This window comes from Anopheles nili, chromosome X (assembly GCF_943737925.1).
Source record: "Anopheles nili chromosome X, idAnoNiliSN_F5_01, whole genome shotgun sequence".
Taxonomy (NCBI): Eukaryota; Metazoa; Arthropoda; class Insecta; order Diptera; family Culicidae; genus Anopheles; species Anopheles nili.
Genome location: NC_071293.1, coordinates 5288559 through 5315986, shown reverse-complemented (window position 1 = coordinate 5315986; position 27428 = coordinate 5288559). Strand labels below are relative to the sequence as shown.

The 27428-nt window shown below is 55.1% G+C and overlaps 1 protein-coding gene across 1 annotated transcript; it reads left to right on the top strand.

The window, feature by feature from the left end:
• The first annotated feature begins 243 nt into the window (after positions 1-243).
• Positions 244-26557, top strand: LOC128729245 (dorsal-ventral patterning protein Sog). The gene is made up of 10 exons (XM_053822910.1): positions 244-547; positions 1141-2034; positions 5325-5603; positions 6224-6913; positions 19710-19813; positions 20014-20146; positions 23699-23761; positions 23845-25668; positions 25750-26258; positions 26334-26557. Exons 4-10 carry the CDS (start codon positions 6775-6777, stop codon positions 26544-26546), a joined length of 2985 nt encoding a protein of 994 aa, XP_053678885.1. The 5' UTR covers positions 244-547; positions 1141-2034; positions 5325-5603; positions 6224-6774; the 3' UTR covers positions 26547-26557.
• Positions 26558-27428: the final 871 nt, after the last annotated feature.

Below are 27428 nucleotides of genomic sequence, written 5' to 3'. Positions count from 1 at the left end.
GCACGATCACGACCACGATTACGGGCTTGAGCTGTGGAGCCAGCAACGCCACGCAACCGACAATCGACGACCGGTCCCCTTGGCGTGTCCTGACTCCCGTGCGTGTGTTTGTGTGTCCTTTTTTTTTTTTGTTTTGTTTGATTATTATTTTGCCCAGGGAGCGACTGTAATTACGGTGCAATTTTACGTCGCCCTTTTTTTTGCCGTTTCACGCCCCACTATAAACCAGCAAAAACCCCTCGAACTCCCAGTCCAAAAGTGCCCAGTGCCGCGAGTGTGGGTGTCCCGAAGCGTCCTAAAAAAGGCAACCCAGAGAGAGAGAGAAGAAAAACCCAGTTTTCCCCTGTGGCACGGGTTTTCCAAAGTTCCCGGTTGCCTCCAAAATCGCGCCACGCGGGACCACGCAACATTTGACAGTTCCAGTACCGCGGTGTTGGCCTGGGAGAAGTGAGTGTCACGTTAGGGGCGGCTTTTAGTGGTCACTATTGCGCACGGTGGCAAGGTTTCGACAAGCCGGCCCTCGGCGCAACTGCTGCTGAAGGCGTCGGTGAGTCTTCGATCGGCGCGGCCATCTTTGGGTGGGGAGGGGGGGGAGGGGTAGGGGAGGAGGGTGAGTTCTACACCGGGGTGGGAGGTAGAGAGAGAGAGAGAGAGAGAGACAGAGAGGGAAGTCCCTAATTGCACACAACACCGTTCTGTTGCGTTTTATCGTCATGTGTGTGTGTGTGTGTTTGTGATAGACCTTTTGGGGTGGGATCGGGGGGGCGCCGTCGATTATCCGCACAGATCTCGATTTTACCCCCCCCCCCCCACCACCCCTTACACCTCCTTTGGTCGCTTTCTCTCGCGCTCGAAATCTCATCGCCACATTTGTCACAAAACCTTTCCTTCTCATCCCACCCCTTCCTCAACCTCCCCTCCCCCTTCCCCTTCCCCTCCCAATCACTCGTACTACGCGTTTTCCACGCTTCACTCCCCCCCCCCCCCCCTGTGCTCGTAGGTGTGCGCTTGTGTGCGGGATCGTGTTCCTTTGCCGTCTCCTTTTCTTCGCTCTCCGTTTCGCTTTTCTAACTTTTTTTCTCTCTCTCTCTTTTCTCTTCTTCTATCTTTTTTTTGTCTGTTCCTCATTTCCCACTTTAGCCGCCCACTAGCAGCGAAACGCGAGAGCAGCGGCAAGATCGAACGCATATCGAACGACGACGACGACGACAACCACAACTACATTTAAGGATCGCGATTTTTTCTACTACCGCCAGCCTCCGGCGCGGAAGAGCGGGCCCCACCGGGCAGGGGGTGGTGGTGGAGCGTTTGGTGTGAGAAGCGACTAGCAACAACAACAAGCAACCCCCTCAGAAAACAAAACAGCGTGAGAGAAAAAAAAAGAAAAGAAAAGAAAAGGAGCAACTAAACTAAACACAAAATCAAGCAGGCGAAAAACAAATCGTTGTGCGAAGGAAGGCCAGTGTGGAGGAAGAGGAGAGAAAAAAAAGGTAGAAAAGAATCGAGACAAACACAAACACACACACAAACGAAATACGAGCACCAAGAGAGAGAGAGAGAGAGAGAGAGAGAGAGAGAGAGCGAAAAAGTTGTGCGATCCGCGAAAAAGGTGCACGGGGTGTGTGATCTGGTGTGCGTGTCCAACCACCCCTTGTGAGCCACCCTCCCACCTCCCCCACCGCCCCTCTGACCCGGCCGCTTTCCACAACCCCAAAACAGGGTGGCTGTTGTTGGGGCGTAGCGGCAGCAGCAGCAGAACCAGAACGCGAGCGAGACAGAACGAGCGAGTGAACCGCGCGCGAAACGAGATAATTTATCATCCGCTCGCGCGCGCGCGCAAAAAAAAAAACAAAACCCCGAAGCTGTAGTTTCGCACCAGGTAGTGTCAACGCCGGCAACAGCAACACTATCAAACGAGCAAAACCACCACCACCAAAAAAAAAGAAGAAGAAAAAAAAAAGACAACCCAAGCACCCGTTGTTGTCATTGGGAACGGTCAGCGCGCAACGCGAATGATTTGCAACTCGCATAAAGGTAGGTCGCATCACGGTGGTGTTGGGCGAGGGGTGAGGTTTTCCCACCCTCCCGCACCCCTCTTCCTTCTCCTAGCATTCGCAAGGACGGGACGACACATGACACGGACGGACAGGCCGTTCTTCTGTCGGTCTTATTTTAATCGCTCGGGCATGTTTCTTCTAGCGTTTTTGGGGAGACCCAACAGTGTGGGGGGGGGGGGGGGGTTAAGGGGTGAGCGGGGGGGGGGAGGGGGGGGGTGGTGTACAGTGGAACGATCTAGACAGGACAGCCAGCGGCCCTTACGAGCATCGTGGGGTGAGTCAGCGCTGGCTCGCTTCAACGACGACCTAAACCTGGAAATGAGCCTCCTCAAAAGATCCACCCCAATTTAGGGGTGGCTTTTGCTCCCTTCAATCAGCTGTTCATGTGTGTGTGTGTGTGCGTGTGTGTGTCTCCCGCAACACTTAGCACACGGTCGTGAGTCACGCCGCCATCGCTGGGGGCATTCGAAACCGGGCTCACTCTCGGTTTCTCTCCAAACCCACGAGAGCCAGCTTCCTGAGGGCAGGTTCGAGCTATTAAAGGGTGATTAGCGCTCGCCCCCCCCCTTTGGTGGGCCATTTGCTTTTGTTTCAACAACCCCCACACACGCTTCACCCAATCCATTCCATTTCTCTTTCGCTTTTCTGCGTCGAAACGTCACTCAATCCGGTTCGATTTGCGCGCGCGCGCGCGCACGTTCTGACAGCCGAACGCAGCCGGCTCCTAATCCTGTTCGAGTTTATGCAACGGTGGGAGGAGAAGCACCGACAACAAAAAATGTGGTGTCCTTTTTCGTTTGTCAATTGGTTCGCCCCTGTCACGAGCGAACGAGAGCGCACACGAGAGAGAGAGCGAGAGAGAGCGAGAGGGAGCGATTTATCCCTGCTGACATGCGAACGCGTGGAAAAGCCCAACGTGCACTGATTGGAACGTTTTGTTTCTCCGCAGGATAGTGGAGGAAAAAGATGAATGAGCTAGACGAGGGTGGGGTGGGGTGGGGAGGAAGGGGGGGCGTGAAAGGGGGTGGGGGGGGAGGAGGAGCTGAAACGGAAAATCATCACACCCCCAGTCGAGTGTCCCCAGTACCGCTTGTCGATAATTACGTCTCGCGTCTTAACACTCCCCTCTACCAGCCCCTTCCCTTCCCTTCCCTTCCCGCTGATCAACTACTACCACCCCTCATTCCCCTCCATCACCCCCCCCCCCCCACCCTCCCGCCCCATATCTATTGCTCAACATCCCGTTTTGATCGAACCGACGGGGCGAGATGTACTATTTAAGTGCACTCTGGTCCTCCGTCATTCGCTTCCTTTCACGCTCTCTCTCTCTCTCTCTCTCTCTCTCTCTGTCTCTCTCAAACACACCCCTTTCGACAGTTGCATCTAAAAGCAGGCTAGGGTTGCTGATTTGTCTTCTTTGTCGTTTGCCTTTTGCATGCTAACCGGCCGCTGCTGCCCAGACGTTGAATGAAGTCTCGGATGCAGTTTACGTTTTTTTTTCTCTCTCTCTCTTTTTGCATCACTCTCTCGGCTATCTCTTTCATGTGCAACGGAGGGTGAGAGCAAAACAAAAAAAAAACAACCCACCCCTAATACACAACCGGGAGAAAGAGCGAGAGCGAGAGAGAGAGAGAGAGAGCGTGCGCAAACGGAACCGAACGAACGAGCGTAAACCGATCACGCTTTGCGCCAGACCAAGATCGCCAGAGAGCGGAGAGTTTGGGAGCGTGCGCGAGTGAGACGGAACGTTTGTTCGAGTCGAGAGCGGAGAAAGAGACAGCATGCGTCTCGCCGACAAGCGCTCGTCGTGCTCTCGGCTAGCGTGAAGTGAGAGCGAGAGCAAGTGCAGTAGCTCGTGCACAGCAAGAAGAGAGAGAGCGAGCGCGCAAGATCGAGAGCGAGAGAGAGAGAGAAGGAGTGCGCGAGCGAGAGCGCACACGCGAACCGGCGTAAAGGTACGACTGCCCTAGCGAGAGGATCGCACAAACGCGCGATTGTTCGGTGGAGTCAGAACGGAGTGCAGCGAAACGCGAACCAGTGGACGCGCTAGAGCAAAGCAGAGCAGAGTGGTTGAACAAGCGGCATCTTAAGCGAGGCAGGCACCCCTTTTACGAATCGCGAAAAATCGGCCGCCCTTTTTTCCTCCACGCGCGTGTGTGTGTGTGCGTTTTTTTCTTCACATTGTCTATATAAACCTTTTTGCATATATATAAATATTTTTTTTTTACTCGCCACCGCGCGAATCGGTAGTGATTGTGGTGACATTGTGGTGTTTCGCGCCCCGTTTAACACTCGCGTACCAATTTCGCGTGCTTCGTCGGAAGGGGAACTTCGTCGTGAGTCGTGAGCCTCAGTCCTCCCCCCCCCCCGCTCACCCACGGTTCCTTCAAACACACCTCCCTTTTTCGGTTGTCGGGTGGCAGTTGTGGCGGCCCATCCTACCATGGGTGTTGGTCAGTTTTGTCGCGAGCAATAAAATAGCGGAATAGGGGGCGGGAAAGCATACACGCAAACAAAAAAAAAGCCAGCGGCCAACAAAACAACCCTTTTTAAAATAAGAAACCGCGGTGAAAAACCGCCAGGAAAAATAGCTAAAGACATCATTTCGCTTACGACCCACAACCCGTCGGTTGGCGCGCGCGCGCGCTCCGTGTGCATCTGTGTGCGTGTGTGTGACGGTGTGTGCGTGTGTGTGTGGGAAGGGGTGTGAGGGTGGAAGTGTACCACCAGTCGCGCTGTAAGGGCCAGCTTCCGGGCTAGCAAGGTGTCCTCCACCTGGGTTGTCCTGGTGTGAGGCGACGAGTCAACACCTTCCCGGCGGAGTCGCGGCGCATCTCATCAACCTCAAAACCTTGCAAGCCCAGTCGTACACCCTCCGGTGCCGACTTGGTGCAGGTCATGTACGCCGCCAGCAACCAACCGACGTCAGCAACTGCGGCGTAATCGCACCATCAACTCAAAACTCAAAACGCGCGGTTTCTGTGGTCGCCCAGCGCGCCGCAAGATTTCGTCGCTCCTCCTGCAGGGATACAAGGTTTGCGCATTTTGGGGGGAGGGAGGGAGGGGATATGCAAAGCAGGGAGGGTTGGATCCTGCAAAGGACGAGTGCCAGCAAACGGGATCTTGAGGAAAACGTCCTGATTGTGTGGGGGTTTTTTCTCCATCCCGTGCGGTTTGTGTGACACGCATCTCCACGCAAACACCTTCACCCTTGTTTGCTTCTTTTCTGTCTCTTCTTGAACACCTGGTACGGCACCATCACCGCAGTATCTGGCCGCGAATCGCGAGAAGATGTAAGCAGCAGCAGCAGCAGCAGCAGCACCGCTAGACGAACGATCGAACGAACGGCCGAAACGAACGCCACCGGCAGTGGCCAACGCTCCAGCAGCAGTCACACCTCGTACCGCTGGCAACGTCCAAAGCAGCGCACCCGCAAGCGCAGGAAGCGGAAGTACCCGACCGGGAGAGTGTGCGCCGGTGCGGCCAAAGGGAACGCGTTGGCACCGCTGGCGCCGGACGAGCCTCGTTCCCCGGACTTCAGCTTAGGTGCGTGAGTATGCCTATCGTCCCACTCGTGTCGCGAGACTTTCCAATTTCCCAAAATTCGCGGACTTTGAACGATTGAACCAAGAAGCGCATCCTGGCGCGGTGAGGTCTTCAGCGGACCAGCGGACGAACGGTGGTTCTCGTGAGGCCAGGGGAAGGGAGGGGGGGGGAGGAGAGGGAATTCCCAACCTCAGGGTAAGGGCTGAAGCCGTCGATCGCTGTTCAGAGGTGGGAAAGGCATAATTAAGGCAACCTCCAGAAGCCAAAAGCAACCTCCAGAATTCCACCCGTTCGCGTTTCTTTGGTACCTCCTGTGGGAAGGGCCCACACACACACGGCGGGGTATGCGTATGCGCAGCACTAGCCGTGTGTGTGTGTGTGTGGTTTGTCCGTGCACAGCGTACATGACCCGTGCTGAGGATACCGCCATCGCCAGGACGGTTCAGTCGCTCGTCAGAAGCCGCCCAGTGCAGAAGTGCCGAAAGACCGCAACCGGAGCCAAGTTGTCCCAAAATTTCTCCCACCAGTCCCCTGACGACTAGTATGGTGGGCGTGCTTGTACTACATCTCGTATCTCGTTTCTTTTCTTCCACATCCACATCCAACTCTCTGCGATACAGCGCACCACGATCGCGACGGACCTGTGTGGCCGCGAATGACCTGAGCCTGTGAGGGCTAGTGCAGTGTGATCCCCCCGCGAAGAGTGTGCCCCTGTGAAACGGTTGTGCGGGAGTGCGCGACCGTGAAGCCCCGTGCCAGTGACGTGTAGGTGAGGTGTACGAATGTTGAACGGCCGGTGATGAGGCTGGGCCAGCACGTGTAGAGCGCGAAAGTCGAGCAAAAAGCTTCGAGCGGCCCCAGGAAGCCCAAAAAACGAGCAGCAGTTTGTGAGTCTTTTTTTTTTGTTTGTTGCCCTTTTTTGTTGCGAGTGCCAAAACTCAGAATAAACGCACAGTGAGCGAGTGAGACACAGTGAACGTCAGGCGAGTTGGTGGCGCAGCAGGAAGCGCGAACCAGTGAAGCAACCAGTGGTACCAGCTAGTACTCACGCACGGTGGAGCAGACAGCACAGAAATACAGAGCAACAGCAGCAAAAAAAAAAAAGCAAAGCAGAAAGCCAATCTAACCCGCGGAACCTCGAAGAAGAGGCGACAATACGCAGCGACCGACAATGGCTAAATTTAACGCGACACTTTGTCTCCTGTGGCTGTCGGTGGTGATGCTGATCGGGTTCGCATCGCGACCGGTCACAGCCCGCCGGCATCCATTGCTGATCGAGGATGAGGGAGCTCGCCGCAACAGACCTGCAGGTACGTGACACACTCCATTCGGCACACAACCCCACAACACCTTTTTGGGATCCAGAATGCCACCGGGATGTCGCGGGTTTCCGGCATGTTTCCGGTGCACATTCTGCACATCGGATGATCTTAGGGCGGAAGTCCACTAAAGTTGGTCGCGTTTGGTGACGATGGTCCACGCCCATCGCGAGGTACCTCGCGCGGTGGCGGACGTCAGTCGCCGATCACGAGATATCTATTTTCGCATCCCTCGGTGTCGGGCCCGTGCCCTTTTGCTGTTTCTGTAAAAAGCGATCGTATGGGGTGGGAGGCGAAGGGCGTAAGGCGAAGGGAAAGGATCAGGAGGAGAGAAGTCGCGTGTGTGTGTGTGTTGCAATGCAGAACCACACCTCTTTTCGGCTGCTGGCCCGGCGGTTCGTGCCCCATAGATGTTTGGGGGTATCCACGAGGCACGCGCTCACGTGCGCCATTTAAGGGCCCGCGCCATGCTACTAAAAGGGACATGAAAGGGTTCAACTACTGGCTCATGTGCTGCGCCTCAGGTCGGGTTTGTCTGGTCCAAGGTTGGTTTTAAGGTGCGCTTGCCACACGCGAAGATTTCCCACCTCAGGCGCTATTTCCTGGAGTTCCCTGGAGTTCGGGTGACTCTGGTGTAGCTTTTTTTGTTTGTTTGTTTTTTTGTTTGGTATCAACCAGAGTTTGACCACGACACCCGATTTGAGAATGGTGCGCGTTATGTAAGTGACTCACTGACAACCATCTCGCCGATGCCGCCAAGAGGCAACCATCCTCAGAATACTACGAGAGAGCTTTGTGGCGGCCAAACCAGGAGGTAGCACGTAGCGTCAAAATATTTCATAATTTCTCTAAGCCCCCGGGGGGCCTGGGATTTCGCGCTTCCCCTACCGTGCCCTCCCACGCCCTCGCAGCCGCTTTTCATAGATCTTTTCTCTTGTTCCGCTTATTTTTGCCGCCGGTCGTCCCGAGGCGAAGGTGTTCTCGGTGTTCTCGGTTCGGTCGCCTTTTTTTTTGGTCTTTCTTTTTTCGTTCCCTGCTTTCTCGTGCGCCGTTGCGCGGTGTGTACGCCTTTGTTCGTCCTCGTACCGGCATTTTTGACTTTCAACAATTGGTGGGCTTTTTGTCGGGAAAATAAAATTAAAGAAACACACATAAATATGGTCGAACCCGAGCGAATGCGCGTGCGGAACCTCACCGGGCGGAGCCAAAGCTGGACGCGTAATTTAGACATTTGAACGCCAGCGCATTCTCGATGCCCTGCTCGCCTTCGGTCGATTATCGGGACATGAATCAGGACAAACCCCCGACGGGACTCGGGAACCAGATGGAAAGGCGAAGGGACCTTCGGTCAGCCCACGGGTTGCCTTTGTCCCGCCGCAGACCCGCTGGGTCGTAGACAATTTGGCTTTTCGGGTCCGTCTCGCACGTGGGAACCGGCACGGCATGAATCTAAGCCTACCTCCTGAAAGGTCGTCCTCCCATTTTTGACACGTCCGCCGGTCTTTCCCCGAGATCTGGCTGCTGCCCAGGTGGTTGGTTTACCTGCACCGCCCTACCTGAGCTCACCGTGTGTACTCTCTTTCACGCCAGATGTCCGGGACCCTCGCGGTTGTTTCTTGTTTTTGTTGCTTGCATTTTTCAGCACCCAACCATCGCAAACGAACCTCAACCCCCGGGGGTAAGGCGCATAATGCTCGCTGCGTGCATTTCCGCACCAATTTGTTGGCGGAATTTTGATCGTCCCTTCTGAGCGGCTCGTCTCCGTTCGGTAGGACGTTCCCGCAGGACGCACAGCTTCTCGGAAGTACCACCCTTAAGCCACCGGAAGTGAACCCGGTCTCGGAGGATTGTTCACGCACAAAAAACGAACGATTCCATCCGATGCAGAGGTGTCCGGCTTTCGTTGGTGAAGTTTCTCGAGTTTTTGCTCAGTCCTCAGTCCCTTTTACGGTGGACGGTTTTCCAGTATGGCGTCGGTGCATTCCGCACGGTGGCCCTTCCCGGAATTGACTGGCTGGGACGACGAACTTGCTCGACGCAGCCACACCTTTACGCCGGAGGAGTAACCGGAAACGTTAACGGAACGTTCCGTAATCGTTTTCGCAGCGGCTCATTTGCATGTCTCACCACGAAGTCCTCCGATGTTGGTGGCTAGCAAAAAGGGGGGAGGGGGGGGGGCGTAGAAAAGGGATGAAAACCACCCAGTGGGTGCACTCCGAAAAAAAAACGCAATATGAAAAAAAAGAAAAAACGAACCAATATTGAGTTGCAAGTACCGTTTTTCTTTCTGTGGTGCGGACATTTTTTGCAAGGCTGCGCAAATGCGCTACACGCATGGACACAATAACCGCAAATCACTGGGGGGTGAAATTTTTGTTGCGACTTGAGTCGCACTTTAGAAAAGCAAACGAAACAACGAAAAAAAAACAAATTCGCCACGCTTCCTCGTAACCTCGAAAATTGCCACCAACGGGGTGGGCCGTGTGGAAAACGGGTTTTCCAGTTTTTCTTCTTCTCCTGTTTGCAATTAAACACCCGTAACGGAACCACCTCGGACAGTGAGGTTCTCTCTCTCTCTCTCTCTCTCTCCATTACGGAGGCGACCTGACGCCAGCTAAACGGAGCGGGTCGTCGTTTCGCAGCCAACCCTAATCACCCGAGGGCGCACGTAGGGCAAGACGCGGGTGAACCAGAGCGAGTGGGCGGCCTGACGGGGGGGGGGGGGGGGGGGGGTTGGAAATGGTTCAATTAATTAGCTCGCAGCCAGTTAGGATGTGCCTGGCAACCCTCAGGCTAAGAGACGCCTCAGGAAGGCATCCTTGCCTTTGGTGCGTGAAACGACACCCCTCATCCAGGGTGGGAGAGGGGCTAGAAGACGAGAGGGAAGACACTGGGGGAGGGGAGGGGAGGGAGGGGTCTCACATACCTGTCGGAGGAGTTGGGAGGCGTTTTTGCCTACTTACCGGTTGTGGGTTTCATCTCCTGCGCTGGGAGGTGGTTTCATCGCTCGAATCGATATGATCGACGACCACGGCTTGCTGGTGCGGGTGTGGGAGGAGGTCAGGACGGCCGGGGGGGTTGGTGTGTAATAATATGTGTTTGTGTGAGGATTGGCTTTCTTTTTTCTTGCCTTTTTTTTTGCTTTGCTTTGCTTCGCCTCCATCATCTACTCAATGACAAAAAAAAGGCGTTTCGGAGGCGGGAGCCACTGTTGGAGATCTTGTGGGTGAACCATAGGTCAATGACCTGCCGCTCTTGTGCCCCCTCTACCCCTCTCTCCCCATGCAATCCGCCTGCTGCCCCGTGCCGCAAATGTCAGTGGAAATCTCCGCGCAAGGATATCCGGTCGGTGGTCGGTGAAGACAAACGAGGATCAGGTAGCCACTGTGGAAGGGTTAAAGGATGCCCCTCACCCCCGCACACTCGAAAAAAATGGCGCACACAAAAATGGCCACGCAAGGACGCGCCAACGTAAACGGGTTGTCGAGGGAATGTGTGTGTTTTTTGTAAATTATTTTATTTGGGTTGTCAGTTCGAATGCGAGGGTTCCGGCGAAGGGACGGCCGGGTGTGGGGGAGGCAATCAAAACAACCGGGCGCCGGTGGGACGCGACCAGACACGGGCAGACGAGTGTCATCACACACACACACACACCCAAACCCCCGGCACGGTTTTTAAAATAACAAGACAACACCGCAATCCAATTAATCTGATGCGAAGAAAAAAACCCCACATTGAAGAAGGGAAGGAAGTGAAGAAGGGATGCTATGGGGGATGAAATACGAAAAGGGGCTATGTGTCTCCGCATGTATGTGTGTGTGTGTGTGTGAACCGTCCTGTCTGCGTGTGCCGCAAATGGAACGCATTGGCGCTCTCCGCCCATATCTAGACTATTTTTAGTAAAGTTTTGCCGATGGCGAACTACTTCGATGAGGTCTCCTAGTGCGTGAGGAGCCCCCCCCCTCAGGTAGGAGAAGGGCTGTTTCAAACCCCCCCAGCCCTCACTATTGATCCAAACTTCTGCTTGTAACTGCGTAGGTCGCTGTATTCGGAAAGGATAAGAACGTGAACGAGAAATCCTTACGAAAGAAGCTGTAGGGGTGTAGCTAAGGGGGTTTGCCGAGCGGGGAAAGGGCCACCCTCCAAAGCTCGCTTAATCTGGCGCCTGCAAGCGCCACGCCTCGAACAGTGCGCATTCATTTGGTTGTTTTTTTTTCATTTAGTTTTTCTTTTTTCTACACGCCCGCCTCACCATTATTACGTGTCTGTCTGGGCTGAAGCGGGGGGGTAGTGTGAGGGGGCGAGGAGGGGGTGCTAGGGGGAGGAATGTGCAATTGCGTCTACTACCATCGAGTGCACAGCTGTGGGGGGGGGGGAGGGACGACGAAAAGAAAAAAAAGTGAATAAAATAAAATGGCGACGCAAGAAGTCGCATGTCTCGACGATAGTCATAAAATCGACAAACTCATAACCACCACCCCAGTGGGTGGGGGTGGTATTCCCCCATTCAGGAAGAACTCCCTTCTCCCGCCCCCTTCCCCTCACACCCTCACGTTGCGCTGCTGGTTTTTCTTTTTTTTTTTTTTATTTTTTACTCAAAACCACGAGTACGAGACGCCCCCTTTTTTCGCAACCAGCCGTCGTTAAGGGAAGAAGCACACATACACACGCGGTGGGGTTTTGATCTTGCGCGTCTGCATCAACCGAACAGTTGACGTCCGTGTCGCCGTCTAAGATGTCGCCGCTAAGACGAGCCACCCCGACTCTACGGGTGTACTTACGCACGCACTAGAAGCCGCCCAACGCCGAGACAACAAAAACCTCGACAGCTCCGACTGGGGTGTCCGCGAAGGGAGAGAGAGAGAGAGAGAGAGAGAGAGAGAGAGAGAGAGCAGGAGCAAAAAAAAAATCCCCGGCGCTTATGTGGAGGGTGAGACGAAGAATTAGTAGCATCGAAGCGCGCGCGACATGAATTGACTTCGCGGCAATTTAAAGTTCAACCGCATACCGCGGGTTGCTATTTTTGCAAACCCCCGTCAGACACACACACACACACACACACGCGTACACACGCCCATAAGGGTGGGGGTTGCGAGTGCCGGCCGATGGCGTGCTTGCGCAAAACGTCACACGCGCAAGTGAGGAATTTTGGATCACTTTTGCGGCGACTTACTGACGTCGCGCGGAATGTCCAGGTTTCGGTGATGGCGGCGCAAACCGGCGGTGGTGGGTAGGCTGGAGGCCGGGTCTTGGATGGCGCATGTCCGTTCCCACGGCATCCCGTCGGGAAGTTGCCGTCCTATGGGCGATCCCACGTATGTCCGCAAAAGAAGGGTGCCATGCTTCGATAATCGATCTTTCGTGTCCCTGCATGAGCCGGGGTTTCTGTGTGTTGGTTTTGAGACACCAATGGTGGCATTCGGGGCAGGTCTACCAAGGCTTGGCAAGAACATGAAACCGTCATTACCGTTGTTTTGTTTTTTTGCACACGCGCTGCAGTAGTACCTGCGATGGAGATGATACACGATTCTCGCCGATCGGTGGAACCGTTTCACACGCATTTTTGCACGTCCGGCCATTCGAACGCCTGGCCGCGGGTGTGGTTGTGTGTGTGTGCGAGTGTGTCCAACCGCCAACTGCATCAGGAATGCATCGATGCAGAGACAGAAAACCCATTCCATACAGCGAGAGAGAGAAAGCGAGATAACTCCCTAGGGACGATGTCTTCAATGCAACCCTTTCCAAGGAAGCGGCAACAAGTGGTCTTCTTTGGTGTTGGGTGAGGATGTTCTTCCGGTTTTGATACGGTTCCGCGTTCCCCCCTCCCGGACCAACCTACTCTCTCTCTCTCTCTCCTTCCCTCAGTTCCCCAACCTCCACCTCCGGATGCCTCCGAGACGCCAGCAGGTCTAGCTGAGCCCTTCCAGATATCTCGGTCCGCATTCCAATCGGTGGTTCTTCACTCCTTAGGAAAAGCCGGCGGAGGCCGTGGGTCTGGTTTATTTGTGGGCCGGTTTTGTAGCCCTCCGTTCCTCCTTTCACCTACTTCCCACCCCTCCATTCTCCATCTTCAAACGCCCTTCGTCCGAACGGCCCGGTGCAGTCCCTGGCAGACAGTGCGTCTCGTGTAGTCGGTCTCGCCTCGGCTGGACGTAATCTAGCGTCTTGTTCTTCTCTCCCCGCCTTTCCGCTTTATCTCCCCGCCCCTCCCCCTCTCCTCCACCACCCCAATCGAGCGCCCCCACCCCCCTCAACTCCTACCAAGTGGTGAATCCGTAATGTAAACAGGCGCATCTCGTCGGGCCTTTTTTATCTCCTCCTCTCGCTTCATTCTTCGCTCTCTTTCGCGGGTCTTTCTTCGCGTTCGGTTTCCTCACCTGCTCCTTCCACCTTTCTCCTTCCCCTCCCTCCACCAAGCCCCTCTCCCCTGACCCCCTTCCACAAAACCCACCGGTGTTAACGTTTGCCGAAGCTGTTTATCGAACTGTCAACGACCCCGTTTTTCCCAACAACCAACCCCTCGCAAGCCTTCGCGCGGTACGAAGATTGATGCGCGATGTATCTACGCCCGATTCTGGAGCAACCCTTCTAAACCACCCCCTTTTCAACCCTCCCCCCCCTTCACCGGGGGAGGTGAGTTGTGTTTGGTTATTTTTCTTTCTTCGGCCACGCTCTGTTCTTTTTTTATTCCCTTCCCAATTCACCCAAGCCCAAGCTTCTTCCACCTCAGCTCTCTCTCTCATCATCCCTACCGTACCGCTGTCCAAATATTGTGACCCTATCGAGTGTCAGTTTTGTTTGTGCGGTCGTAAATTACGCGCGTTTTCGATTGGGGTGGTGAAAAACTTCAAAAGCGCGCGCACGGTCTTCAACCTGATGGGTGCGGGGGACGACGGGGGGGGGGGGGTGGGTGGCAGGTGGAAGTAGGGCGATAGACCTGCTAGGCTGTGGAGGTGAATACACACACACAGAGGGTCGTTTTTAGCACCTCGTCGGCGGCTTAGACGCGCTTAATTAATCGTTTCCGCAAAAAAAAAAAGAACATTTCCCACCCCCACTTGGGGCAAGGTGTTGGTGCAAGGATCGTGACAGATGGCCGCAAACACGACACGCGCCCCGTCACCGCTGTCACCCCCTGCGTCCTTTGGATTCCTCGCCATTTCCGTGACTCACCTGAAGGCCTAGCTTCCCCACGAGTGCCCCCGTTGACGGATGCTTCCGGTTCTGTGGGGTGCTTGGGAGGTTGGGAGAGAGAGAGAGAGAGAGAGAGAGAGAGAGAGAGAGTGAACAAGGAGTGGTGAAAATGCAAACCCGTGCGAATGTTCGATCGAAAGAGCCCAAAGGGGCACACGGAATGGGTGGAAAATGGATCCGATCGGAAACGCGACACGAGACAGTTGGGGTTGTCGAGGTGGGTGGGTGAGTGGGTGGGTGAAGCAAAGAGCAACCAACACAACAGAGAAAAAAAAGTTAAAGCAGTCACTAGCGGACGGCAGGAAAAAAAAAGGCACAAAATCAGGGGTCCCGAAATCCCAACATGGATGACGGATTGGAAAATGAATGCGTCTGCGCGGGAGATGAAATTTGTTAAATTTAAATTTATGCTAAAAAGCGTTCCCACTCCCCCCCTCCCCCGGGAGACTTACCTCTCCCCCTCACAGTGGATGAAGGGTGGCAAAAGGCAGGAAGGAGCCGCTCTAGAGCTAGAATTGAAGAATCGCGCGATCGGCTCTTGAAACTTCTGGTTACATTTACAAAGCGGTGGGCGGGAGGTTCGAGGCGGGGGGAAAAATCGAAATAAAGCCCCACGCCTCTTTCGGTTTCCTGTCGTGCGTCGGGAACCTCTCCCCCCCACTCCCCCCCCCCCTCTTGAGAGGGTGCGGAAAAACGAGAAGTTGTTTCGGGTGCAAGGTTCAAAGCGTCTTGAGGCGTCTCGCGAACCCCAGAAGGGTGCGAAATTTGCTACGGAGCTTGGGACGAGGGAGAAAGAGCGGAGAAGCATCCACAGACGGCTCCCCCCCCGCCATTCGCCCACCTGCCCCAAGCAGATGTTAAGATTTTTTATTATTATTTTTATTCACCCACCCGGTGTCCCTCGAGAGCACGTTCGCCGTGTTCTGAGCCACCCCCAGCCACCCCAGGGGGTGGGGGTGAGAAGTAGGCAAGGGTGCGAGGGAGAGGCGGCAAGGGAGGACGCTTCTTCGTTGGGGTTTGTCGCGCGAAAGAGCCGTTTAGTTTAATTTAATGATGATATCATCGGTCACAGGGGGGGGTTTTTGGAAACTTAGTTGAACTGCTGGTCGGGTTTTTTTTCGTCATTTTTTGTCTCTCTCTCTCTCTCTCTCTCTCTCTCTCTGTAGCTGTTGGGGCGCATCCTTGCCTACCCTCTTTTTGCACCCTTTCAGCTCCCCAGAGATGCCACACAAAACGCATTGTTGTCTGTTTTGGTTCGATTTTGCGGCCTAACGGCAACGCCAGGGAATGAGTGAGCTAGACAGTGATATCTGTGCGTGAATGTTCTGTGAGGGAGAGAGAGAAAGATCAGGATAGGGTGGGGAAAAAAAAAAGAAAAGCTAACCAAAGGACGCGCGCACCAACTCAGCGTCCAGCTCGTCCGGGCGTAGGTTTTGAGATGGTTAATATATTTATTCGCCATTTCCTCCCCTCTCTCTCTATCTCGTACACCCTCAATATGTTGCTGTTGTTGCCGTTCTACTACTCCTCCGCCTCCGATGTTGCTGGTGTTGATCTCTGGCTCAAGGCGGGATGATCCTTGTTTGGATCGGTTCGCAGTCATTTTCGCAGACCTTCTCCACCTACCTGCCATCATCGTCACCTTAATTGGTTGTGGAATCAATCATGCATTCTGCACTTATCGTCCTCCTTCGCCAAACTCCCCCCCCCCCCCACCCTCAAAAAGCAAGGAGGGTGGTTGAAAAATGCGAGGGGGTTCCAAAAACGGCGCACATAACGCGGGCAATAAATTTCCGCTTCTCACCCGCCTGTCCAGGGGATGCAAAATAATATCAAACAAACGGCTAGCGTCTCCCCCCCCCCCTCCCCCTCCCATACCCCCCGCAACCCAATCAACCCCTACGAGGGAAACCTCGCTCTTCTTGGGCCAGCTCATCCCAGGTCACCCTGTTTCGCGTGCTGCTTGTTTCGTAAGCTCAGTCAAATGATGCCAAAATGAAAATAAAAAAAAAACAACACCAACAAAAAATCCACCCTCCAAATCTGACAACATCCCCTCCGCACGCTCCCACCGAACCTCTCCCGCACCATGGCATCATCCGTGTGTGTGAAGCGGTATGGGAATAATTCGGCGAGTAGGCACCAAAATGAACACCAAAGGAGCACCAACACACACGCACGCACACACTCACATGCACGAAACCACCCCCACAGGGGGTGGTTGCAGAATTCGTCGTCGTATGGCGATGGCGATGGCGAAATAGAAGAGCCAGTGGGCCCCATCTTCTTCAGCTTGACCGGGTTGTGGGAAGAGAAGAAGTGGAGAAGAGGGAAGGGGATGGTGAAATTAAATACAGCCACACAGGCACACACACACACCCCGAGAGCACGAAATGGGCGAAAGCAGCGCATCGTACGCACCTTTTCTGGATGGGCGGGAGGGTTGCGGGTGTAGCGGGGGGAGGGGGAGGGGTGACAGGGTGACGCCAGCGGGTGGCGCGAAGGGGGGAGGGGTGCTTCATATTTCTTTATTTATTTATTAATCGCGTAGGAGGAGCAAGAACCGGCTGGCCCATCATCATCATCGTCCGAAGGCACGAGTGGTGCGATGGGGATGCGGGGGATGATCGATGGGTGTATCAGGGGAAGGAAGAGGGCAGGCGGGGTTGATGTGGAGGCGATTACTTGAGACTCGATGGAGCCATTTGCCACCAGATGGTCCGGGACCGCGATCGTTTCGATGCCACAGTCTTGCCCCGTTTGCGTGCGGGGGACTCAGCGGTGGGTGATGGGGGGGGGGGGGAGAATGGCAGAAGGCAGGGTAAGGAGGTGGTGGAGGGGATGGGAGTGAGGAGATTCAGTTTTTATTGGAGTTGAATTGGTTGCTAATGCATATGATTGCCTTTAATTGACGAGACCTACCGCCAACCTCTCAACCTGGTTGTTGGTGGGGAGGGGAGGGGGCTGTCTGGAGAAGCAAGTGGTGGGGTGCGTCTGGCAACACTCTCGTGTTGCAAACCCAGCCCCAGAGCGAGAAGCTGATGCAGCATCGCCCTCCTTGCAAGCCAACCCTCCTCAAGATGAGCGAACGAGGGAAACTGGCGGAAAGAGGGTTCTACGGGGGGGGAGGGAATGCGAGCTGCTTTTCGGGCATCGGTGGGTGAGCACGCGCCCCAACAACAGCCGGCACGCGAAAAAAAGGAGCAAAAAAAAACCCACCCGAGAAGATCATTTTCTATTTTTGCGCATCATTGGCGTATGATTTGTGGTTCGTAATTCTTTTTCTCTTTTTTTTTTTGTCTCGCTTCTTTTTCTTGTTCATCTCCTGGCTGAGCCTGAGCTGTGGGTGGGGTGGGAAGAGAGAGAGAGAGAGAGAGAGACGAGAGGGACGATGTCGATCAAGATATTATTATTGTTATTGCCATTATGATTGAGTGCGATACCCGGGCTTACTGAGGCGGGGTGGGTTTTAAAGGGAAAGCGTGCGAGAGGGTTACGGAAAGGGGTCGAAAACCCACCCACCCGCCCGTGCACTCTTCCACCACCCCCGCCGATCGCTATCGGTACAAACGCACGCACGCATCACACGCCATGTGTCATCGCTCGACTTGCGCTTGACAGCTGGTGAAGCTGACGTGAGCTGTCAGAGTGCGCAGCAACGATGGTCCGGAAATTTGACTCACTCGCTCACCCTAAACCGGGCACCATCCCGGTCACGGACCGTTGGCCACACAGAATGGGTCACCCTGTGTAAGCACCCCAGCCCCAAAACGGGGGATGGTACCACCCCCGGGGCTTAACCTTGATCTTCCGCCATCGCGCAAAATCGCTCTTACATCACAAACCCACCGCCAGGGGCCCTCAAAAACCCTCGGAAAATTGCTTTACATGCAAGGTGGGAAGGAAACTAGCAGCAGCTCCAGCTTCTCGCTCCTCCCGCTTCCGTGAGGCAGAAAAGGCAAACCCCCAAAAAAGCACCCCCTCCCCGAACGGGGGGGGGGGGGGGAGGAGCAGAAAACACACACGCACACAAAACGCCGGACATATTTTTATCTCCCATGGCGTTGCGACGCGCGCGAGCTCGCTGACATTCGATCACTTACATAATTCCGGCCCCAAAAGGGGGGTTGATGGAAAAGGTTGATGGAAGACTAGTGGGGGGAGGGAAGCGAATGAATGGGACCATAAATTAGCTTACGGAGGCGGACCGCCAGGAGGGTAAAGAGCGGGAGGGGGGGGGGGGGGTTGTTTCGGATTCGGTTCCAGTTCGCCGATGATGAATGCGAAATAGCGATCGATCGATCCGGTGGGGAAGCGCGACATTTAATGCCAGCGGATGGGGCGGCAAAAGGGAGGGAGGCGAGGCGAAGGGACAGGGGATGGCAAGCGGTACGCAAAACTCTAAACAGCCAGAAGAAGAAAGAAAAAGAAAAAGATAAAAACAAAACGCAGACGTCAGAAGGAGCAGCTCGTGTGTGTGGGGGATGTTCTTTTTTTTTTTTTCGTTCGCCTCTTTGGTCGCGTCTTTTCTGCCATTTGCATGCGCACAAAGCGGGTCTGGGTTGTGAGGGGAGTGGGGGGGGGAGGAGGGAGAGGGGAAGCGAGCAGGCAGGATAATTATCTAAGTGGTGCGCGGGCGAACAGGCGCAGGTCAGGAGCGCTGCGTTCTCCTCTTTTCAGCGAACCTGATCGAGCGAGTGTCCATTTGGGGGGGGGGAGGAAACAGGGGAACTTGAGAGGGGAGGGGGGGGGGATTTATTTGCTGGAAATAGGCGACACGAGGGTGCAAGGGGGGGTGGCAAAAAAGCGATCCTTTTTAAACGATTTTTTGTTGTGTTTCGATTTTTTGACGTTTGTTTTTGAGTTTTTTTTTGGGAGATGTTTTTTTGCTCTTCTTCTTTCTGCTGTTGTTATGTGTTTGGGTTTTTTTTTTATTTTTTACAACACAACACCAGAAGAGAAGAAGCAAAAAAAAACAACCCCCGCTCCCACACACACACACACACACAATCGATCGCGATCGCGCAAATTGGTGGCGCCAGTTGTTAACTAATCTTTTTTGTTCTTCTTTTGTTTTGCTTTTTCTTTGTGTTTGGTTTCGTTTGCTTTGCTCCTCTTTTGCGCACTCTTTTGCCAGCTTCCCCTTTTCTTCTCCCGCCTATCCGTTGCGTTCTATTTTGCCTCCCAATGTTGCGATCTTCGCCCGGTTTCCTTCACCTTCCGCGGTGTTGTACCTGTCCCGTACCGGTTTTACGTTTAGTTTTTTGCCTTCGGTTTTGTTTTAACGCCGCCGGGCGAGTCGGGCTTTGCTGGGGGGGGGGGGGGGTGTTTGGAAGGCGCTGGCGCCTTCGTGTGTTCCCTTTTCTTTCCTACTGCTACTGATGAGTTTTGTGTTTTTTTCTCTCTTCCTCTTCCTCTTCTTCTTCTTCTTCTTCTTCTTCTTCTTCTTGCTCCCCCATTTGGCACGGGGACGAGCCGTTTTTCAGCAGTTTTCTCTAGCGCCGGTGCCTTTTTCTTTTTCGCTTACGTTTTTCGCTCTTTCCAACGCTTTTCTTCATGTTCTCTCTCTCTCTCTCTCTCTCTCCTTCGACAGAGTGCCAGTTTGGGAAGACCATCCGCGAGCTGCATACGACCTGGTTCGCCGATTTGGGCCCCCCATTCGGTGTGATGTACTGCATCATGTGTGAATGCGTCCCGGTAAGTGTTGAAAAGCTTTGCCCCCCGCCCGTGTGGTGGCCATTTTTTGGGTGGTCCTTTTTTTTTTTTCGCCATCGCGCGTCGAAAGACCCCCCACGTGGCCCTTCGCAGGTGTTCGTCGCACGCTTAGACGGCGTGCTTTCTCGCCCTCTCACTAATTCACGCTTTTCTCTCGCCTTCTCGTGCCCTCTTATCGGCAGTTCCAAAAGAAACGCCGCGTGGTAGGTCGCGTCCAGTGTCGCAACATCAAGAACGAGTGCCCGAAACCGACCTGCGACGATCCGATCCTGCTGCCGGGAAGATGCTGCAAGACCTGTCCGGGAGATGCCCAAAGTAAGTACTGCACCTTGACGGTGGTCCGCGTCCCAGCCATCCTTGTCCAGAGCTCAGATCTCCAAGCGCGTTTTGAGGGGCGTTTATTTTTTGTTTTTTGGTTTTTACGAGCCCAGTCTCGAGCATTTCGAGGAAGGCTCTAACAGCAGGGTGGGAAATTGGGAACCCACGGGGGAGGGGAGGTGGGAAAGAAGACAACAACAACAACAACAACACCAACAACAGCAGCAGGAGCAAAAAAAATGCGCGCAAAATCTCAAAATCATCCCCCCGAGCAGCAATGACGTCGCGATTAGGCGTCTCCTTTTCGCAGATTGCGCGCGTCAGGCGAGTTTTACGCGCGAACGTAGTTCACCCCACCTTCGTGGCGCCCTTTTTAACTGACCTCCACCCCCGCAACCGCACTTCCTCATCTACCCCCCCCCCCCCCTGCCTCATCAACACAATATTACCCCCAGCAAGTCACTGTTTTTTTACACTCTCTCTCGCTCTCTCGCTCTCGATGCCAGAAGGTTTAGCAAAGCATCCAGCCGGCGAATCAGCAACAAATTTTTATGAGTTCACTCTCACCCTCCCCGTGTGCTCCTGGTACCACCCCCACCCCCCCCCCCCTCACCCCCCTTGAACCTGCAGTACGTCTAACGAGCCACCCACTCGACTCCAGTAGCACCGGCGCTACGTGCACTGGTGGAGTTTTGCTGTTGACCGCAATCGTTATCACCTTGTCAGGGCGCCCTGGGCTAGTGATATCAGCACCCTTTTCCACCCCCCTACAAATCACCCCCACCCTCTCCCCCCCCCCCCCCCCGCCCCCCCCCCCCCCAATGGTCAATTAGGTCCATTCGCCTCCAGCCAGCCTTGAGGTTGAGTCCGTTCGTGGTGGTGATATTAGCGCCCGTGTGCGACTGACGACCGACCGGACGGCCATTGTGTTGCTCCCTACCCCCCCACCCCCCCCCCCCCCCCCCCCGCTCTATTTCAAGGGGGTGAATTCGCACAGTCGGAAGTCGGGATCCTTGAGCGGCTGGCGCCATCTTAGCCAGCCGACTGAGCTGGTTTGACTTCCGCGACGTCACGCGTCCGCGTGTGTCTGTGTCACGCGAGCGCCACCTGGTGGAGTTCACCGATAAGCACCGAGAGGCTCCTTCCCTCCCTTCCCTCCCTTATGCTGCGTGATCCCAACCCGAGGGGATGATACGCAAAACCCCTCTCCTTTGCAAACTCGAACTACAACGCACGCTAGGGCGCGCCGTCCTCCATTACGTAACGTTTGGTCGTGAAAGAGATGGCGAAAGTGTGCTGGGTGGTGTGCGTAAGAACGAGAGGGAGAGGCAGGGACGGGTGTGTGGTTGGTGGGGAAAGCGAAAAAGGCTGATAGACCGGCTGATGGCGCCGTTTCGTGACCTCGACCGATTTCCCCCCCCTCCCCTCTGTGCGTGTGTGCCATCTCACCCTCTCTCTCTCTCTCTCTCTTGCTCTCTTTTTGCTATAATTCTACATGCTATTATTGATAGCGAAACGCTCGCCCGTGTTATGGCTCCTTCCGCTAATCTAACCGCTCCTATCTAAAACACCACTGTGCCCTTCCCGGGTGCGTACACCCCTAAAACGCACCCCCCCTCCCTTAGAGGGGGAAGGTTTAGCTACCCTAACACCGATCCTCCAAAAGGTCGGTTCCGGACCTGCGATATGCTTTCGCGGTCCTTCAATGTCGGGTATTTTCTAGCCTCTCTCTCTCAACGTCCGCCATTATCACAATGCGGGCGTTTGTTGCACCAACAACAACAGCAACAACGACAACAACCCTTACCCTCCTCTTCTCTCCTGCACCCAACCGCGTGCTTTTTTTGTTCCTCTCTCATAAGCAAAGGTGCGTATCGTGGAAGGGGGGGGGGGGGGATGTTAGGCGCCACATTGAGCTCAGGGTGTCCGTGCTGCTGACCCCCTGAGCAGTGGCTGATTGCCACCACCGGCTGCTGCGGCGTTGACAGGTTCTCGTGCACGCACACACGCGCCACACGGCGACCGGCGCCAGTGCAAAACGTCAAACAGCTCAAGAGCGCGCACCAGATAGGGTTGCGAGCGCCAAGGGAGGGGTTGTCCGAAAAGGGGGAGGGGGGAGGGGTGAGGGAGTGGAAGGGGCGGGATGGTGTGGTGCAAACTGAGATAGAGATAGCGCCATTTACGACACCTCCACTCCCGCGGGGTTGTTTTTCAGTGAGGTGACGCCAAAAAGGCGAACGAGAGAAGGAAAAAAAAAAGAGCAAAAAAAAGCACCACCACGAAGAAACACATACGCGCTAACAATCCACACACACGCACGCACACGAACTGTGGTGAAGAGATCTCAGCTTGGTTGGGTGGATTGGGGGTTCTTTTTTTGTGAATGGATGCTCCTGCCTGCTTGCGGGAGGTTACCGTGGGGGAGGATGGACAAGGTGTGTGTGTGTGTGTGTGCGCCAGGACCGCTCAAACAGGCAGCACACCACAAAACCGCAAACCCCGGGACCGAGCAGGCAGGCAGGCAGGCAAACAAGGCCTGTCCGGACTCCAATCGTGCAAATAAACAGCGTGCGCGCGCGCGCACTCACCTCAGACAGGTAGACAAACACCCTTTTTTGGAGGGGAAGGGAGGATGGGAGGGAGGTGGGGGGGGGCGGGGGTTTGCCGTGGCCCCATGGCAGGAGGTGACGCAACCACCATCAGCCAGCAGCCCGTGACCCGGAAGGTAACCTGACACCTACTCCGCCTACTCAGCGAGAAGCTCCTGTCAAAGAACTGGAAAGGGTGGGTTGGGAAGGGGAGAGGGAGGAGGGAGGGGTGGGGTGGGAGGAATTAGCGCGCAAAAACCTGCCCCTCGCAACCAGCCCATGACAGGTGCGACTGTATGGGTGTGTGTGTGTGTGTGTTTGCGATCCCTATTTCATGCCTTTCAGTCTTCGAGAGGCTCAAGTCATCAAGTTGGTTGGTTCAACACCAATCAATCGCATTTTTCCAAAGAGCAATAAGCGTAGTATGGGTAAAGGGGGTGTGGGAGAGGGGATCGCAAATCTTGGCCCCAGCCCGAGCACCTCCTGGCGCCCCCTTCCCTAGGCCTAGAGGAGAGCGAGTTTTCGAGGCTTCTCGTGTGTTCGCGAGGCCTCCTCAACCTGTTGTCAACAGTCTGATAAGCGAGTGTGTGCGTAACTGAGCACCGGACGTGGGGTATGGGGACGATACACGCCAGAGGGGGGGAGGGGGGGGGGGAGCGAACGTTTACGTCCTTAACGTGCTCTATAGATAAGCAGATAATGGGAGCAAAAAAAAAAAAGGTGAGGTTCTAGAAGGAGCCACCTTTGGGATCTATCCTGAAACGCACGCGGAGTTCGGGGAATAGGGCTGGTTAAGTCACAACACCCCTCAGGTCACGCCTGGGCATCTCCCCCCTCTCATTCATCCCCATCGTCTGGTGATCGTTATCGCGCCTTTAACACAGCACCCTACGGTGCCAATCTTATCTCGAACGCGTGCCACTACATGGTTCTCTTTCCTTCTCTTGTTCTACCTCCACAGGTCCTGACGTGGTGCAAGATCTTCCCCAGGCGACGATGCCCGAGGAGGAGGAACGCAGCAAACGTAAGTACACCGACACCGACATCGACTGCATGCAACAGCTTCACGGAACTAACGAACACCCATGGTTTTCTTCTCCTGTGCAGACTTCGCAGCCCTGCTGACTGGACGTACCTCGTCACTTCTGAAGAAGGACGACATGAGCGCGATGTACTCGACACTCAACCCACAGAACGTGATCGCGACCGGGCGGTTCTCCTTCCACAAGAAGAACCTCTACTACAGCTTCTACGTGTCAGAACGCGCGGCTCGCCCACGCTCGATCCAGTTCGTGCACGCAAATGGCAACATCCTGGAGGAGCACACGCTAACGCTGGCATCGGAAGAAGGACGTGTCAGTGCGTACCAAAATGGCACCGGTAAGGTGTGTGGCGTATGGCGTCGAGTTGCCCGCGAGTACCGCAGGTTGTTGCGCGATGAGCTGGTCAGTGTGGTGTTGCTATGGGGTAACAAACATCAGGCGGAGTTGGCGATAGCAGGTCCGATCGCAAAGTACCCAGCGTTAGCACACGAGCTGTTCAGTGCGCTGCTGGAACCAGGCACCCAACCTGACATGATGGGTGGAGCAGGTGGTACAGCGATCGTGTCAACGAGCAGTGGCGTAACCTCCTCGATTCATCTGACGATCGTGCTGAACGGACTGTTCGCACCGGACGATGTGAGTGACGTGCCGCTGAGCGTGCGGCTCGAGTCACTCGACAAACGTCAGCTAATTTTGGAGGATGTCCAGCGAGTGCGCAAACCGGCCCACGACATTAACGTGCTGGAGGTGTCCTCACCCGTCTCGGTTGCTGATCTGCGGTTGCTGACGCGTGGCAAGCTGACTCTGACGGTGGAGTCGCGCCGACAACCGGATATACTACGTCTGCACGGTCCAGTTAGAAGTAGGGTAGCGTGCGAGGTGTTCCAGACGTTGCTCACCTCACACGGAGTTGACGCGCGTAGTGACGCAAGCGGACTTGCCTGGATGTATCAGAACAAGGAGGGTGCGCTTGTGTATCACGTCCGGACGCACCATCTGGTGGGATTGCCAGGTGCTTCCAGTCCCATCCTCTCACTCGTCGATGACAGCGCCAAGCGGAAGCCGGAACTGGAGACGTTGACACGCGTCTTCACCGGTGAGCATGCGTCAGGTGTGATCGACCGCATGGGTCCACGCATCCTCGAGCCGTTGTACGCCGGTGAGCTGGCGATACAGGTCGCGAATGATCAGAATCTCACGATGCTGCACGGTAAGTTCGTGACCCGTCAGGTGGCGGATGCACGTGACTCTGCTGCACCGGTGTTGCTGCGCCGTACTGCCGACCTCCAGCCTCTAACGCACGCCACGGGTCTCGCTTGGATGGCCGTTGATAACGAGTGTAGCCTGCACTATGATGTGTCGCTTGCCGGCATCCCAAGTGCGTTCCATCCGCTCGAGCTGTACCTTGAGGAACTACCGCTGGAGGCACCGAACGCACCTGTCAGCCGTCGGCTGCTGGAGGAGTTCTCCGGCAACCAGCTTGAGGGTTTCCAGTTGGGACTTCCACCCAGAGAGCTCGCCAAACTCGAGACCAGTGTCATATATCTCGAGGTGCGCTCGAACAGCACCAGTGATCCACTGTTGCGAGCTCGTCTGCGAGCTGCTACCCGTGTACCAAGCCACTGTACTGGTGGGCTTGATAACGAGGTTCCACAGGATCCGTTCGCCGCCAATGATCTACACCCGATCGCACCTAGCGAGACCAAGTGCTTCCACTCCGGTCGGTTCTACGATGAGGGTGAAACGTGGCGCAGCGCAGTTGAAGCCTGCACGATGTGCTCCTGTGATCACCAGCAGTACCGGTGCGAGAAGATCAAGTGTCCACCGCTACGTTGCCGCAAGGAGGACATCGTACACAAAAAGGGTGACTGCTGTCCAACCTGCTCCGGTAAGTCTACGCCCGAGGCTCTACAATGTCTAGAGATTGTCTTCTGTTAACGTCACTAACTGTGTGTTCTTTTGTCTACAGCACCTAAGACGCCCCACGGTAACAGCCTGCCAGCGATCGCACCGGTGACAACCGTCAGCAGCAGCAGTTCAGGGCCGCAGCGTGGTTGTCAGCTCGGTGAAGAGTTCTACGAGGCGGGCTCCACCTGGCACCCGTACCTACATCCGAGTGGCTATGAGACGTGTACTATCTGCACCTGTGAGGTGTTCTCGCTGCAGGTGAAGTGCGCACGTGCTCAGTGTCCGCCGCTGCCGTGCAGCGAGCGCGTCGCGTACCGACCAGACAAGAAGGCCTGCTGCAAGGTGTGTCCACAGGTGAAGGAACCGAAGATACCGAAGAAGACCGCCGTACCCCGACCAGACGTGCAGTACGACGAAGCGGGTACCTCAGTGAATACTACGCCTTCACCACAGGCCATCCTAGCCGCCGGCGGCTGCCGTTACGAGGAGAACATCTACGAGAATGGCCAGGAGTACCATCCGATTCTGGCAACACACGGCGAGGAGAAGTGCATCAAGTGCCGCTGCAAGGTAAGCCTAACCATCACCACACCGCCCGTGATCCTTGGTGTCTAATGTCGTCCCTCTTCTGCGTACTCTTCACAGGATGGGCAGCTGAACTGCAACCGGAAGCGATGTAACCGGGCCATGTGCAACCGACAGAACGCGAAGCGTCCTGGCCAACAGCAACCGATGCAGCAGCCTGCCGATGAGTGTTGCCAGTGCAGGCCAGCTCGGCACCACCGGAAGCGGCAACAGCAGCAACAGCAACAGCAGCAACATCATCCGCAACAGCAGCAAGCGAGTGTCAAGAGTTGAATTGAAGTAGTTACGAGCGAAGCGACGCGAAGTGCCGTGGGCTTCCCTGTGCCATGTTGAGGATTGGAGCCCGCGGGGCTCCGCCTACTTACACTTACCTGCTTAAACCTCCCACACGCCAAACCCCCCCCCCACCCCTCTCCCCAAACTTCCTTATCCCTCCCATCTGTTCTTTCTCGCTCACACACTCTCTCTCTCTCTTTATATCTCTTTCTCTGTTTTCACTCTGACAACTTCATCCCTTTCAATGGGAATGGGATGGAGATCAACAACACCAACAAAATGGATGAATTGCGTTTAGAATCGTTTCAGGATTCCTTGCACCATCTGCTTTTTTGTCTGTCCCGTGCGCCCTCTCTTTCTTTCCTGCGGTCACGAATAGCTCTCGAGCTGTCATGAGTGCTTCACCAATAATGGCAATATCCCTAACCTTGTGCGGGCTGTCCTTGTTTAGGTCCCATTTAGCTCGGTGAAAGATTCGCCTTTTCGAATCGTCCTTCCACACCCCTCTATCCTGCTCGCACACCCCTCCACCATCGTAATGTAACAAAACAAAAAAGCTTAAGCCCACGTGAACCACCAATTGCGCGTGTTAGAATTTCTTCGCGAAATGCGTTTGCCTTTAATGTTAAAATACCGCGTTTGCCAGATCCCCCTGTCGTTGGGTTAACCCCCTTCTCATACCTCTGTCTCTTCACCCCATCCCCTCATAACTTCTCCCTCTCCACACCTCCCTTCTCTTAGTTCCTTCTCTCCACAAAGGGTGTATGGGTGCAGGACCTTAATGAGCTGGCTGAACCTGGGCGGGGGGGAACGGTTTGGATGGGGGGGGGTTGGGGAGGTGGGGTTACAAGGACGATTGTATTAGACAATTAGAGCGAG